This window comes from Athene noctua, chromosome 1, assembly GCF_965140245.1.
Source record: "Athene noctua chromosome 1, bAthNoc1.hap1.1, whole genome shotgun sequence".
Classification (NCBI taxonomy): Eukaryota; Metazoa; Chordata; class Aves; order Strigiformes; family Strigidae; genus Athene; species Athene noctua.
In genome coordinates this window covers 84,883,637-84,899,886 of record NC_134037.1, presented here as the reverse complement: position 1 = coordinate 84,899,886, position 16,250 = coordinate 84,883,637, and the positions used below count along the sequence as shown (strand labels likewise).

The window sequence follows — 16,250 nt, the reverse complement described above, 5'->3', positions numbered from 1 at the left end:
AACCTTGCATTCAATAACAAACATTTGCAAATAAAAATCTGAAAGGAGCACATTAGATTCTAAATGTTTAAGAAATACATCTTGTACTTTCTATGGCCTTATGCAAAGCACTCCATTATTTCATAAAGACTTCATGTCAAGTTTTATTAATTTCCTTTTAATAACAAGATGCTTAAACTTCTTTGGATGCAAAAATTTAGGTTTTTGAGTGACTAAAGGAGGAGTGTATGAGAAAGAAAACTTCAGCTTTTGTTTGGCAGCCTTAGGAAATCAATGTTCTGAATCCCTAAGAAAATGTGCATTATTATTTTTCACCTAACTGTGTGTTGGGGCTCTTACCTTGATTTCCTCATAATGCTGTCTTTGCTGGGTGTTATGATGAGCATCCCTGCACTAGGGAGTGCCAATGTGACATGAATATAGAGAATTAAGCACATGGCTTGGGACAGTGAGGGAGAGACAGACTTCTCTACTTGTATCAGAGGGCTGGGTGTGGGGGTCCATCAGGTTGCGCTGAAGGGGTTTGACTAGGAAGGACTAAGCTGTCTGTACAGGCTGGTATGGAGACAGAATGAGAAGGAATAGACAGAACAGTGATTTTCATCTGTGATCCGAAGTGACCTGAAGCCTGCTGAGAAGAGGCTTGCTTGTCTTTGTGACCTCTCATGGACATCGGCGGAGTACTTTGTGGAACACAGTCTGAAAATCACTAGGCTACCTGGAGGAGTGGCTGTTACAATGAAGAAAAAAAAAACAACTGGAGATTTAGGATTCCTTTAAGGTGATGAAGTAATTTACATCAATTATAGGCACTTGTTTTTAGTGCCAGTATTCCATTTTTGTTCAGTTATTAGGAAGGAAGAAAACAGAAAAAGAAATATTTTGGGAAAAGCAGGCTATGGTAAGGTGGGAAGACTGACTAATTCTTACTCTTCTCTTGGCTCCTGATCAGCATTTCTCCAGGCCTACCAAGGATGAGACAAGCTTTCTTCGCAGCAGTGTGGATCCTCAGCTTTTTGTGAGAAAGCTAGATGGGAAACTGGGAATCTGCCTGTTCTACAAGCAGACTCTAATTTTCAAAGCTATGTAAATAGAAGAAGAAAACTCATCTTTTGAGTTTCATTTGGATGCTTTCAAATTTCTGTGCATGTTATATACTAAAAGCAAAGAAGTGGTTCCTAGTTGTCTCTGAGACTGAAACACATCCTAAAATTCTTTATTAAAATCCAGCTGCGTGCTTGCATTCAGGTACTGTATTTAGCAATCCATCAGCTGTACCGATTACCTTATGTTTACTGTTAACATTGTCTGTGAAGCGTAGGTGTACTGTACCAGATGGGATTGCTTACACATGCACAAAGGCAACACCGTTCTCAAACATGGTATTTGTTCCCAAGATCAATATCAGTTTTCTTAGCAGCCAAGCTAGCAAGTGACATGCCTTTGACCAAATCCAAAATCACACAATGAAAGAGAGTCAGAAAGGCATTTAAAATGTATAATTGGCCAAAAATCACAAGGGGAGTATTATGCAACTTACTCTGCTCACTAGGCTGCAGTCATTAAAGACTTGGCAGCTTCAGAAGCCAGAGGGACAGTGAGACCTATTGCTGGGAGACAGCAAAGCTATGTTCACTGGCCCTTAATGTATGCCCATAGCCAGCAGGGCAGGAAATCCAAGCTGAAGTTCACATTTTGTAAGTCCTTACAAGTCCTGCTGCTTGGACCTCACTGGAATCCAGCTTTTAGGATTCTTGTAAGAATCTTATAAGAATCTTTTAAGCATCTGGGTCAGCTGTGGGTATGTGCAGAAGCTGGAGTTCAGTATAAATAATCTGTGGAAGTTAGCCAGGGCAGCCCTCCCCTAAGGAACAGCAAAGGAGAAGTCTCAGGCTCTCAGTGGTCTTGTCCTTTCATGTTAAAATGCGACTTTCAACAGATTTGTCTTGGCCCTTTTTTTTTGAGAATAGGAAGCACTGCACTTAGATTTCTGAAGTTTCTAATGATGCTTCTTACCAAAGAAATGAAGCTACTGTGGATCAAAAGTTTTTCTTGTAGACTAAAAATTGGTTAGTGAGGCAGGAAACAGAGAGCAGGAATAAATTATTGCTGTTCAAAAGGAGAGAGATTACCAAAGGACCTGTGCTGAGGCCTGTCTTCTTGTATGTACTCATAAATGACTGGTCAGTAAAAAAACATTTACTGATCATATTTTTTTACTGATTCAGGAGAGTAAAGACTAAAACTGAGAGAGGATCTCTCACTGTCATGTGTCCAGGCAGTAAAATAGCTGGTGGCATTCAGTATTAATAGACACGAGGTAACAGACATGGTGAAAAAGTCTAAAATACATAGTGAGGGGCTCTAAATTTACTGCTGTCACTCATCAGAAAGATCCTCAATTTATGGTGGATAACTCTGTTAAAGAACATCTACTTTAGTTCTGTTCATTTGGGTGAAAGATGCTCTGCAAGTCGATTGCTGTTGTTCCCAAACAATGTATTGATGGCTGTCTTGAGATGTTAGGTGGACTGAATCTAGAACTGGAGGGAAACCTGGAGATGATGAGCTGCAAAACTCTTTTGAGTTCCCTTCTGAAGAGATCATCTAGTTCAGCAGTAGTATTAGAGAAATGTGTCTAGATCATTGCAGAGAAATTGCATCTAACAGGTTCTTAAATAGATGAGTAATGTGAGCCTCACAGCCTGCATTGTTTAAGGCTTTTCCAGAACTGTAGCTCTCCTTCCAAGTTCCACTCTTCATTGCTGAGAAGTGAGTTGGTTGCATCCTAGTGTATCTGTAATGTGCGTGGAGAAATATTCATTGCTGCCTTATTTAGAATGATCTTGTGCATATATAAAGATCTCTCTAACAGAGTTTCAGGTAGAAGAGAGAAATATGAGTCTTATTATTTTCAGAAATGTTAGTTTGAGCTACCAGTCCTGTTCTTAGGAATGTGATTTCCGCTTAAAAGAATATTTTTAGACTGTAGGTGAGCATCTGTTCATTTGACTTCCTTTTTGCTTTCACAAGATCTTTCATATTTTTTTCTTATTTCCCTTTTTAATGTTCAGGACTTTTAGATAAGGTGCAGGTTATTATGAAAATGACCTAGAACATGCCACCTAAAGAAGAAAATCTGCTTCTCTTTACTTAGTGATGAGCTAATTAAACTCATCCATCAAAATCCATTACTGCTGGCAGTTTCTGCAAAGCAAGCTTGCACAAGGACTGGACTGTGAAAGATACTTCTCAGCATTGGCCTTTGCCAAGGAGTAGCTCAGTTTTGGAGGCCGTGAAGGACTTCATCCTTTCTGCAGTACGAATCAGGGACATGGAACCAAACTCCATGTAGTTTATGACTTTACAGCATGTGCTCAGAGCCCGTTTCTTTGAACTGGGGTTGTAGCAAGGGACAGGTGGGCATCTTCCCATGGAAAGTGTTTCTCAAAAGGCACTTCTGTCCTGATCCCATCAGCAGCTCTCCTGTGCTCCTGCTTCACACCTGTTTCATTGTTTCTGGCTTCTGTGCTTTCCCCATTCCTTGAAGAAACCCCCAGTCCCAGCCTGCTTTCTGAGACCAGGTAGGTGACTGGTGCTATTCTAGGACTGGAGGCCTATGACATCCTGTTTGGTGAAGAGGAGGGAAGTTTCACGTGTGTTTCTGTTGTGCAAATTTGTGAGTTTATTTGGAATATGATCCAGAGGTACAGAAGTTGATTCAGACTTCTGTATTCGCTACACAGGGAAACCTTCACTTTCTAGTGAGTTTGCAGGCCTGCCAGCACAGTAGCAGAAAGGTTTTTGGCCAGAAATGGCATCAAACTGGTGATGTAACCTTCACTGTAGGTTGAAGATACTGCCTCTATTAACCCTGACTAACTCAATATTGTGCTAGCATTGTTACAGAGCACTCAGGAGAGCTGAGGGTGACTTGTCCCCAAGTTTACAGGAGACATTAATTCAGCCCAAGAACTTGGTGGTTTACAGGTCCTGCTAGTCTACTCACAACCTCCAAAACAGTTAAGCTACATGTTGGTTTCAGTGTCTTCTGTTCATCTGTTGAGTATTGTGGTTGGATTTCTGCCTCTCACATCTATTTTCTGAAGACTACTGATATGAATACAACCATCCTAGACAGAAGAGCAGGAGAAACTTTTTAAAATAAGCCCATCTGTGACTCATGTGCTCATGCAGTCACTGTGGAGAGCTGCAATAAAAAATAAAAAATTATGATAAAGGTAGCAGCAGGAGACAACTACAGAAAGGCCAAAGAGAATTACATTCAAGGGAGGGGGAGAACTGTTCCTTCCTCGGATTCCTTGCTGCTGTATTGTGTGGCAGGACAAGCTGGCAGCTGCAATGGGGTCTGGTGATGCTATTTACTTTCCTGAGATTTTTTTTCAACTTGCTGTTTTAACAAGTCCACTGGATAATTACTGATCTCCCCCTTTGCTGGAGGAGCCAAGACACTTTGTGAGGGCTAAGCTGGGGCAGAAATCAGCTGATGCAGGTCAGCCCTTGAACAAGGGTGCACACAGGTGGCTGGTAGTGCTCTATGAGGGCAGGAGCCACGCAGCGACAATGAAGCTTCAAAGACACCAGGCAGCAAGGCCTGATGCTTCAGGGACCTGCAGTTCTGCCTCAGGAGGAGGTTTGAAGTGGCCAAGGGTGGGCTAAAAGTACTGGTTCCCACTTACGTTGCTCTTCTGCAGAGGAGGTATGGCCCTGCAGAACTGTCTGGGCTCCATACAGGCCAGCAGTGGGTCTGACTCACAGAGTGCTGCAGAGACTGTACCCAGTGCTTCAGCCCATGAGGGCGAGCAGAGGAGCCTGCCACAACTTACCCTCATCTCCAAGGCACTGAATTTGTTCTGGGATTCCTCTAACAGTCTGAGATCATGAGGGCTCAATCTTGCCTTCACCTGGAGGGTGGCCTGGCTATATCTAATGCCTTCTCAGAAGGGTTTGCTCTCTGCCTTGTCCTTCTGGTGAGAGCCAACAACTCGAGTTCCTTTCATTCCTCAGCTCCAGATCGGTGAAGCTTTGGCATTTATAGATGCACACATGCACCCATATGGACATGCTGCTTTCTTGACATTCTCCTAGTCACATCTTGAGCTTTGCTGTGTGGAAGGTTTTGGTAAGCAGCAGCATGCCATCAAGTCAGGTGTTTATCCTTAGGGCAAGGTGTTGCCTGAAGAAATATAAATCACTTAATCTGTTGAATTTGTCTATATGTAGTATAGAATTGCTTAACATGGGTAAATCTAGTTTGCTTAGCTCCCACTCAGGAGAGAGATTGTAATAAAGTGCTGTTTGAAATCCCAGCCCTTGTGTGTTTAGCCTTTTCTCAGGAAGGATGAGCCAACAGAAGCAATGACAGTTGCATCTGGTAAATCAGAGAGTTTTACGGATGCTGCTATCCATTCTGGTGCATAAATCCCCCCACAATCCATACTCAATGTTAAAAAAATCTGCTGCTCTATTAGTAACAAACACACATTAGTTGCAGTTTTTAAAGCGGCATTTAGAACCTTCTGGATACCTACCCGACTGTATCAAACATACAGTAAAATGGCGTGCAGAGATAACAGAAGATGTCATTTATTGGGACTATGGAAAATGGAAGGACTGTCTGTACATTCTTCTCTGGCCTTACCTCAGACAGGGAGCTTGGGGAGGGGTGTGGATACTTCAGGCATGACAAAATGATATGATGAAGATGGAGTAAACTAATCTGGGAGCTTTGAGATCAAGTCTCTCTATGTGCCCTTCAAACCAGTTATTAGAGTTGTACCTGTGCTCCTGTCCTATACCTTACCCTCCCTTGCTTCCCAAAGAAATAGCTTTAAAAATTCAGGTGTGTAACACTGAATGGGACAGTGGTTGTGAGCAGCTTCCCACAGCCTGAGATTTTTGCCTGTGAGAGTAATCACTGTTAGTGAGTAGCATCTGTTTGGTCATGAAGAGATATGCAGGGAACAAACATACAGCTTGGACTAGGGCCTAATTATTAACGTAGAAACTCATGTCTCATACATAGCCCCTAAATACCTGCTAGGTCAGCCTTTCCTTTTGTCTACTTCTGCTGGACATATGTTTCCTGACTGATGCCTAACATCAGCCCTCTGGACTGATTTGTCCAGGAAGTCTAGATCAGACTTTACTGTTGAGGACAGACTGGCAAGCAGTGCATTGAGTTGCAGCCTTGGTTGCTTTGATGATTGCGTCTCTTCCTTCTGATTGCTTTGGCCAAATACTACCCACAGTAAAACTGGAATAAAGGTGCAGTCAAGAGAAGGAAACAGATAGCACTGACCAAGACTGAGTTTAAAATCTTTTATTATTTAGCTTTGCCAAACAGATAATGGAGTCCAAAGTTGATTTGCTAAAATGTTTTGAAGTGGGTGCCACCCCTGCCTGAGACAAAGAGGACCTCAGTGGCAGCAGGGACCCTTAGGCTATGGCAGCAGTTCAAAAGAACACTTTTAATTTTGTATGCAACAATGTAAACTTCAAAAATAGTAAACTATAACCTTTCCCCCCCTTTTTACATAGCATGTGGTCTATCACAGATAGAAATTTAATGGCGAACCAAAATCGCGTAAGTAAACATCCTGGTGCTTACAAGTTTCATAAAAAGTGTTACATTTGATGTAAATATCTTACATTTTAAACTCTTTAACACTCACAATTATGGAGTAAAAGCAACTGGTGATTCACCCCCTTAGTCCGTGCTCTCAGACTGTACATCAACCACGCTCTTGCCAGCCCCTTTGATAATTTTGGGTCGGGTTGTCCCACACATGACCAAGACTTCCCTTCCTCACACTGGTGTTAATCAAGCGCAGCTCCACACAGGGGTAAAACCTGTGCAAGTGAGAAGAGAACCAGGTCTCCTGCATGCTAACTTGCAGTCCCCTGGGCCCCGCATTCCCACAGAAGCCATGGCGCTTATGGGGGGCACATCCTGATGTCGGTGGGAATTTGGGGTCCCCTGGGGCCGCAAGCTTGAGCCCTGCCATTGCATGTACCTCGCGGCGGGACCTGGTTCTGCGTGGGTAAAGACAAGAGTTCTATAGAAGGCACTGGATTTCTCTTGCATGATTTTAAACGTGGACTACAGTCATGTGCAGAATAAGGAGATTTGGGCTCTAGACTGCTTTCTCTCTAGTGCTTTAGTGCAAGCATTTTTAGTGCTTGAATTTTCTCCTGGTTGCAGCGCAACATGCGCTCATCTACATAGAGTGATTTCCAAACCTCCTTCCTTCCTCTCTTCCCCCCATCTTCCTGTCCCCCAAAAGATTCCCTTTTTGTTCCTTGAAAACTTTCAGAGTACAGCTCTGGTCAAAAAATAAATGTGTGATGTAGCATAGCGTTTGTTTCTTTTAAATCACAGTGTGCAATGCATCATTCAGTACCTAATGTTCAAAATGTCTGCCCTGCTTTTCATGAAAATCATTCTTTAAAATAACCTATGCAAATATATTTAGACTATATATTACATTCATTTAAAAAGAGAAGAGAGGTTCTTGGTTTGCAGTTTTTTTCAGTGTACTACTTAAGTGAAAGGTCTGATGTGAAAAAAGTACAAGCAAACTGGACATGCCAAGACTCGATGCCTTAGATGGTGATCATATCAAAACTGTACAGGTATGTACACCGTGTTGGACAGGTGTGCTTCTTCCCAAGGAAAGACCTTTGCATCATCATATATAAGGTTAACCACAAAGTTTTGGTAAAAAGAGCATTTAATGAGCAAAGGATGACATGGAGGGACGAGTTCTCCGGCTTTTGTTAGGCAGTCCTGAAGTAATGTCTCCATTCCCTTCGGGGATTTCTTCCTTCTTCCGGACTTTGAGACGTGTGAGGAGCTTTATTACCCAGACATCCCATTCCTCTGGTAAGAGCAACAGGAGGAAGCCCAGGCCAATAATGATGATGGCGATTACTCGGACACTGTTGAAGACAATTTCACTCGTGTAGTGATCAACAACTGTGTGGGACATTGAACGGGTGTTATTACACGGGACAAAGCATTAGGGCAGTATCCCCTTCCCGCCCCTTCGCCTCCCCGGCTCAGAAGGCTAGCTGTGGCAGGAGAATGTGGCTGTGGAGGGGATGGTGGCAGGGAGACCACCCTTGATGCTGGCTTAGCACACAGCAGGGTACGTGTCCCCTCGGAGCAGGCAGAGCTGGCCTGTGGGCTCAGGGTGCAAAAGGGCACCATGCCTGGAGCTGCAGTTGTTGTCTGCAGCAGCATCTTCTCCCTTGTTTGCCGACAGCACCGGAACTCCCGCTTGAGGTCCAGGTATGCAGAGAAAAGGGTATTTCCCTTCCACAGCAGCTCATTCCTGTAAATTTTTCCTCTAACCCTGACTGCCTCACTGAGTAAGAAACCCTGCACATGCTAAGCTGTGCACACACTGGTGGGGATCTCACCGTTCGGTACCAAAGTCTGCTGGGACAGTCAGCGGTGCCCGGCAATGTGTGCCTGTAGTCAGCACAAAGCTGGGAGCTACAGCCTGCACAGTGGCACCAGTTCAGCATGATGGGTTTTAGGAACCTGGTTTGGGAGAGGTGGCTCTGGTCTGGGCCAGGGTTGCTTCTGCGCTCCCCTGCCCAGCCCTCTCAGGGTCTGCAGTCTCTTGGCTTTAGCTAAATTTCAGAAAACTGTCAGAGAAGTGTACCAGGCCATGCCCAAAATTGAATCGTCCAGTGCTCTGGATAAACACCTGCAATGTTATTTACCAAGGCAAGCAGAATTGCTAGTACATACTTGCTGCAAAATTTAAGCAATTTTATTTGTTTCAATTCAGTGTTAAGCCTGCCTTGAAGAAATAATTAATTGATTTCTACTTCATCCATGAGTTTTCATCCCAGCCAAGAGACAGATGACTTCAAATCTACTTTGTTTTTCAGTATACAGGCTTCTTTGCACAGTAATTTAAAAAGCCATTCTGGAGATTATGAATATTCATGTAATATTATACAATACATATTTAACACATAAAGTATACATTTTTAATCAGTGTCACTTCCGTAAGTCTTTGCAAGAAGATGCAAAACATGTTTAATAAAGCTATTTGCTTTTGTCCCTGTTGTGTATTTGAAAGGCCACAGATTTAATGTATTCATTAAGATGTAAAAGGCAGAAATTCTTACCCGCATTCACTGGGACACTCAGTACAATTCCGAGAGAAATCAACGTGGGGTAAGTAATAGCAATCCCAAAATTTAGTAGAATATTGAATGCTGAAGAAGGAAAGAAAACCACCTTTTATTACAGTGAAACTAGGCAGGGGGCATGTCACTTGAAACATTTATGCTTTATTACTCCCTCTGTATGTTGCTCAAATAGAAGGCATATTCACTTCTGTGGTTATTTGTGGAAGATATCTGTGGACAGATGTCTGTCTGCTGCATGTCCATCTGCCTGAGACATTGCTGTTTCTGGGGAACTCTATATCAGGCTGGAGTCCAGTGGCAGGATCAGGGTGAGGTTTGGGTACCACCTGTCTCTCAGTGTAACGTGCAGTGGTTCCCACTCTCTACACAAATCCCCTTTGCCCCGACGAAAGGCTGAACACTTTTCATCTGGGAGATTTCAGCCAAACAGTCGCTTCTGTCTGCATACTTCTTTTGTAGAAAAGCTGCCTCCAGCCACAGGTGAAAGATGCTGTAAATCTAACCCTCTTCCAGACAGGAACTTGCTAAATACAATTTCATGCAATGAAATTATAATATCATTATTAATATCATTATAACTGATTGGTTATAGTATCACTCCATTGTAATACCATACACTGTTCATGGAGTGTCTCATGAGAAATTAATACTTGCTTTGGGCCAAATTCACCCTTTTTTAAGGTTATTAGCTTTAGCAAAGTCAGGAGAGCCTTTCCAATACTGAACTCGTCAGGAGCTGGTGTCTCACTATCCTCTAGTAGTAGCTATACATTGCACACCCAGCGATTGCTTGCAAAGTGTTGCACTACTTGCTTACGGAAACCTTCCACTGAGTCCACTAATAGGCAAACGGAAGGTACTTCTGGAGTCAAGTGTTGTGACTGTTCAGGGAAAGAGGAACTGGGACTCAACATCAGGATGGAGAAGGGCTATTTCTAGCAGAAAGTAAAGGAATGTTTTAGGAGATGTGATGCCGTCATCCAGTTTAGGGACCAACTGTGGCAGCACAGTCAACACATTAGTTTAACAAGGAACAGCATCACATTTCTGATGACCATGAATCATTGATTCCCTTGGTGGCACAGCAGTGGCAGCAGAAGACAGGAGCACCACCTACCAAATTCCCATCAGCACTGTGTAATGCTACATTTTCAAAAGTTTGCTGCTCTTTAGGAACAGCAATTAGCTATTACTGAAGTCAGCAGAGGTGCAGGAGGCTGGCCTTGACTGGCCTGGCCTAACCTGCTTCCTCGGGGGATGCTGATGAGCACAAGCTAATGCCCTGCGGGCAGGGCTGCTTCCCATCACGGCCTGGGCAAGTGTTGCTCGTCTCTGTGAAACAGAGTTCATGAGTAGGAGTTAGGAAAAGCTTTACAGTTTAGTCCCACAGCACCTTCTAATGACAGCCACAATATTTTGGTTTGGTAATAACAGCAGGAGCAGGGTCTACATTGCCACCTAGGAATGGACACTCTGCATGATTTCTCAAGTTAATAATTAGGTTGAGAAGAAGGGAAGACAGTTCCAGTACATCAGAGGTCTGCAGCTTCCATCAGCAGCCAGCTTCTGGCACCCTCCTCCACCCTGAGCAGTGTGAGAGCCCCCCCCGTCTACTCACTCAATAAGAGAATCGAAAATCCGCAGAGGTTTCCCCAAGGAACGATGTCAAAAGAGCTCCAGTACTCCACTTTGGTAAAATAGAGGATGACAGGAATACAGGTAACGAAGAGGACGTTGAAGACAGCTAACACAGACAGGAATAAGGCAGCTTCTCCAAATTTAGCACTGCCCAAAAGAAGTTTGAATAAAACCTACAAGAGGAAAACGTGAGTTTTAACTCTCTTGCACCAGCCTGGTGTCCTGACTCCAGTGGCTCCTGGCATCGTGGCCCACTGGCCAGTGCTTGGGGCCGATAGGCGGGGTGCCAAGCAGCGTCAGTCAGCAGCTAAGTGGTGGTGCTTGCTGGGCACTTGAGGTCACTGCTCGTGAAGCTTATGTGCCCCAGCCTTCTGGCACACCCCTCGAACACAGGCAGGGGCAGCTGCCAAATGAGCCCACGTGGGAAGGGGACTCAGCACCTTTGGCCATGCACCTCCCGAAAGGGAAGGCTGCTCACACTAGCCTAGACCCTTCAGTCTTCTTTCTGCATGCTCCCTTCAGGAAAACCTCCAGAAAAGTTGACAGGAGAAACAGAAGATTTGGTGGAGCAGGGCAGGGGGAGAAGAGGAAGCAACATGGGTGATCTCCCTGTGTAAGACATCACTGGTCCAGGCCTTGAGCTGCCACCTGAAGACCACTGCAGTGGTGAGCAAGCACAGTCCACCATGGCCTGCCTGCAGTGCTGGACCACATTCTCCCTGGGAACTCGTCCCCAGAAGGCAGATAGTGCCACCGCAGCCCTGCAGCCTGGACCCCAGCTGCAGTCTGACTAATGAGACCACAGAGGGATTTAAAAGCTTTGGTTTGTCAGTGGGAGAAGGGGTAAAGAGAGGGAATGAGGGATGCTAGTGGCCCATTTGGGGAGCCCCCACAGATGGGTCTGGTCTGGAGTATGCCTCAGTTTCCCACCGCAGAACTGCAAGAGGATCTGGTGGATCCCGTGGGCTCTGGGTACAGCTTTTCCCTCCACAGGCTGCAAACCAGGAGAGCTGATGGAGTCTGACTTACTGGTTTGTCCTGGGATGGCAGGCCCCCTCGCCAGTGTCAGCTGTCTCTTCCCTTTGCCTGCCCAGAGCCCCACAGGCATGTCTGCAGGGCTGCCGTGCTCGTGGGGTTGCTGCCTGCTCCCATCACCTCACAGCCATCACTGACCAGTGCAGCTGTGTTGCTGCTTTGCATAATGGAGCAAAATGTCCAGAAAGCCACTTACTCCTCATTTGCCACCTGAGGACGGCAGGTTAACCCTGGCAGGGTAGGTAGCCGGCACAGGCAGACTGAAGCATCCATGCCTGGGGTAGGAAGGCAGGTCAAGGCAGCTCTGCTGCACGTGGCGCAGCTTTCTGCCTGCAGATCTGCCTGCCCCTTCAGCATGCACAGCTCATGGAAACTGAGCCAGGCTGCAGAAAGCAAGAGCGAAGTGGCAACAGCAGAGTGACATTCATTGCAGAACAAGCTATATAGCTCCATCTGTGCTTGCATGCTCCATCTGTCCTCGACACTGCAGAGTAACACCCTGCCCGCACTGCCACTGTCACCTCCCCGCGCACCGGCTCTGGTGGAGTGGCCCTGGGACCCCCATCTCTTCAAGGAGCTGTGGTGCCATAGGAGAGGGGGCAGAGGTAGGCTCTAGCCTTGAATAACCCTGCCTGCCTGCAGATGATTCCAGAGCCATGGTGTTTCCCCAGGTCTGGAGGGCAAGGAAACGCTCTTTTAGAGGAAAGAACTGTATGAAACTTCATGAGCTCCCTTACGTAAGACATACATTGATCTGAAAAAGTGAACAGAAAGCACTGCAGCACAGTGCTGAGGGACACAGGCAGATGCTTCTCAGTTTGGCAAGTTGTGTTAAGGCTGCAGGGCTTGCCTGACAATTTTTGTGGAAGGACTGGTATGGTGCAATTCATTAGACCAGATGGAGATGTCTACACCTCATCCTAGTCTACACGTCCCAGCCAGGGTAGGTGAACCACTCTGCAAGTGCTTATTACTCAGTGTGGACTGTGACTCTGAGCACCATGAGCAGCACAGAGGCAAATGCACTTACATGTCTCAGGCTAAGTGAAATGGCTCTCTGCCCAAGCAGAGAAGGCTGCGTGTCATCTGACACATAGTGCAGCTTACCCAGCTGGTCAGGATGAGACCTTGATTCATAGGCATGTGCTTTGGGTTTTAAGCATGTGATTACTTCCAGGATAAGCAATACTTTAAGCCCAGTGTAGGCTATGTATGCCACTGAAGGAGGACTGGCAAGGGGAGGTTACAAAGTAATTTAAAAAAAGCTAGATCTGCAGGGCGCTTCCAGAGAGATTAAACCCAGAACCTGTGGAAAAGCAGCCTCATTTTTCAAGAAGGTGGGACAGCTGTAAGTCCTCCTGTGGGCCCTGGAGAAGGCTCTTCCCAGGAGGTAGGAGTTTTGGTTATAAGTGAGGGCAGACATCAAGGCAAGGGAATACCTGAATGCAGTGCTGCAGCGTCAGTGTTTACAGCAGAGCCCCTCAAAGAAGGGCACGTGGCAATGAACTGCATGAAGGTTTGCAAGTAAGGCAGGCGCAATTAGAGTGATGGGGGTGACTGGCATCTTTCTGGGGGTGAAGACCCAGGTGTGCTTACCTTGTAGAGAGCAGACATTGAGGCAGAGCCCACCACCAGGGCTATCCCAATAACGGAGTGGCTGTGAAACCCATCAGCATACGTCATCATAACTATCCCCGCAATAGCAAATATAGCAGCCACGATCTGATTGGAGGTAAAGAAAGAAAGAAAGAAAGTGTTACTGGAAAACCCCCAACGTGGGAAAACGCAAGAGCAGCTTTAAATGAGAAGGCAGTACTTCTGCATCATCTGCTTACGTAGAAAACCAGTAGCAAGCCCAGGTCAGTACTGGCAGAGCCGACATTGCCTCCCCTTGTGGTTTCCCTGGCTGCAGAGAAGCTACAGACAGAGCTGTGGAGGAGTGGCTGCCTTGGGGGGTGTGCAGCAGGCCAGACCGCACGGCCCCCCGTCTCGAACTGAGCTGAAGTGGGGATTTCATCTCTGTCACTGAGCCTCCCCATCAGCGGATCCCTGCAGCCTGTGTGTGACAATAATACACAAGTAATAATTCCCTGGTTCTTGCAGGAAAGGCTTTGAGTCCTGTGGAGGTTTTGGAGGAAAAAGATTTTTGAAATAAGCAGGGGAATAAAAATCATGCAAATGCTTTCCAGTTCAGAAGTGTCATTTCAGAGAGTAGGGGGAGATTTAGTTAGCCAGCCTGGCGCACAGAAGTGTCTGAGGGGGGGTTGTGCAAAGGAAGGTAGCATTCACGAAGGCAGTGGACAGGCAGCCCCTGATTCAGCAGGGTCAGCAAGAGACCCCCAGCTCCTCCTGCCAGATGCCTCAAGCCTCCCCAGGTGGTAATTCTGGGGTGAAGACAGCTTTATGCGTGCTCTATGCTTCCTGGCTCTGCAGTGGTGTGAGGGATGCCCTGCACGGACCACATCCCCTTTGGCTGTACAGTCATGGTGATGCCTCTAAGATGATTGGGATAAAGGACTTTATTTTGACCCACAGCTGGGCCAGTGCCAGCCAACTCTCCCTTCTCCTGGGGCCAGACCAGGGCCCCATCCACAGACTGCAACTGCCTACACATCCAAGAGCGATGGTCTCCTCTCGCCTTCCCCTTTCACCACTAGCGATGGTGGGGCTGCAGGGGGAAAGCCTGTATGCCAAGCTCTGCTGCCACCTGATGAGCAAGCTGTGGTGGAGGGGCACCCCTTTACCAGCTGCAGGTCCCCTTCCCAACAGCACCAGCAGCCTCTTCCATGGATTGAGCTGGGGCTGGTGCCAGGGGGCACCTATAAATCTTCCACAGACAATCACCCAGCACATCTCTTCTGCATACTGACATCAACACCTTCAACTTTCCCTAACTTAAAAAGGCCTAATTTTTGCAAACAGAAGAGGATCAATTTCTCCAAAGGTGTTGCTGTAGAATGGCAGGGTGGTATAAGAGTGGAAAAAAAGCCCAAATCAGCAGAAGCTGACACTGCCTGGAAAGGGCAGCTGCTAACAGCATCTCAGGAAGAAGGGGCCTGAGTCTAGAAATTGATGTACTTCTGTTCAAGAAGTTGCATGAGCGCAGCTTCGACAGGCTGTGGAGAGGCAGGGTTTCCCCCATCTGCTCAACCCCTTGCATGGCCCAGCCAAGGGGCAGCACATTCTGAAGATGCTGATTTATGACCTGAGCAGAGCAGAGCCCACTGCAAGGTGCAAAGGCTGGGTGCACACACTGCAAATTTGGAGAGGTTCAGATAACAGCATCTTGGCTTGCAGCCCTGTTGGCATCAGATCTTTCTATGCACAGCTGTGGGGCACCATTTCTAAAGCAAAGCTTGGAGGTGGTGTAACCGGGCCCCATGGTTCTGGACAGGCTTCTTTTTAAGGCAAGGAGAGGAAACCCTCCAATGCATGGTTCTACAGCAATGTGGGGCTGTTTCAGATAGGCAGGACTGAAGAAGCTCAGCAGCCCTCAGCAGTTTTCTCATGTCATGCTGGTGCTTGTCAAATAAAAATTCAGACACTCTGTGTGTCTTCAGAAGCACAAGAAAAAAGGTCACTGAATGAAACTAACATGGGGCAGGTACAGAACAACTAAAAAGAGATTTGTCTTCACCCAACATATAATTGAGCCAAGGAAAGCTTTGCTGTTGCACACTGTGCATGTGAAAAGTTTACGTGGATAAACTCACGGAAGAAAAAAAATCCATCAAGGACTATTAACTATAGGAACATTGCTTCCATCTCAGGAAGTCCTTGAGCCTCAAATTGCTGGAGGCTGGAAAGTCTCATCAGAAAATATCATTATAGGCTTTTCCTGTTTAGACAGACTTTTCTAGGTGTCCACTGTAGGCAGCTGCTGGAGCCAGGCTCCTGGGGCAGACGCACCTTTGCTCTGACTCAGCATGGCTCTTTGTACAGATGCAAGACACATGGCTTGGGCTTATCTGAAAGATGGCAACTCCAGCCCTTCAACATCACCTGTGCTACGGGCCAGGTGACCAAGACTGGATGATGCAGTGTATCCGGTAGCATCTGCTCCAGGCATGGCTGTCTACCATCTGCGATGTGTGGGGCTTGTCTGACTTTCACTGGAGAGCCAGGTGGAGACCACAGCCACATGCCAGGCTGTGGCAAACTGGGTACCTCCACACGCATCAGTGAAGGGAGCCTGCCTGAGCCCCTGCTGGCAGCTACAACTCCACTGCAGTGGAAATTTGAAGGGTGCATTAATGAACTGCAGAATAAAAAGCATCCAGTTTTCTTTTAACATCAGTGACTGACTGACTTCAGAGCACCTTCTGGGAGGCTGGGTCTCTGCCTGGTTGGAAAGGAAGACTACCATTTGGGATTTGATAGTATAT

The 16,250-nt window shown here is 46.3% G+C and overlaps 1 protein-coding gene across 2 annotated transcripts in view; it reads right to left on the bottom strand.

Moving 5' to 3' along the window:
• Window positions 1-6,384: 6,384 nt before the first annotated feature.
• The window catches only part of SLC35F3 (solute carrier family 35 member F3), a 180,132-nt gene continuing 170,266 nt past the window's right edge, over window positions 6,385-16,250 (bottom strand). For both annotated transcript variants that reach the window (XM_074925402.1, XM_074925410.1), the window contains 4 exons: window positions 13,462-13,587; window positions 10,811-11,003; window positions 9,169-9,258; window positions 6,385-7,999 (listed from right to left, as the gene is read on the bottom strand). In XM_074925402.1, coding sequence (XP_074781503.1) covers window positions 7,755-7,999; window positions 9,169-9,258; window positions 10,811-11,003; window positions 13,462-13,587 — 654 coding nt within the window. In that variant the 3' untranslated portion in view covers window positions 6,385-7,754. The remainder of the gene's footprint in view (window positions 8,000-9,168; window positions 9,259-10,810; window positions 11,004-13,461; window positions 13,588-16,250) is intronic.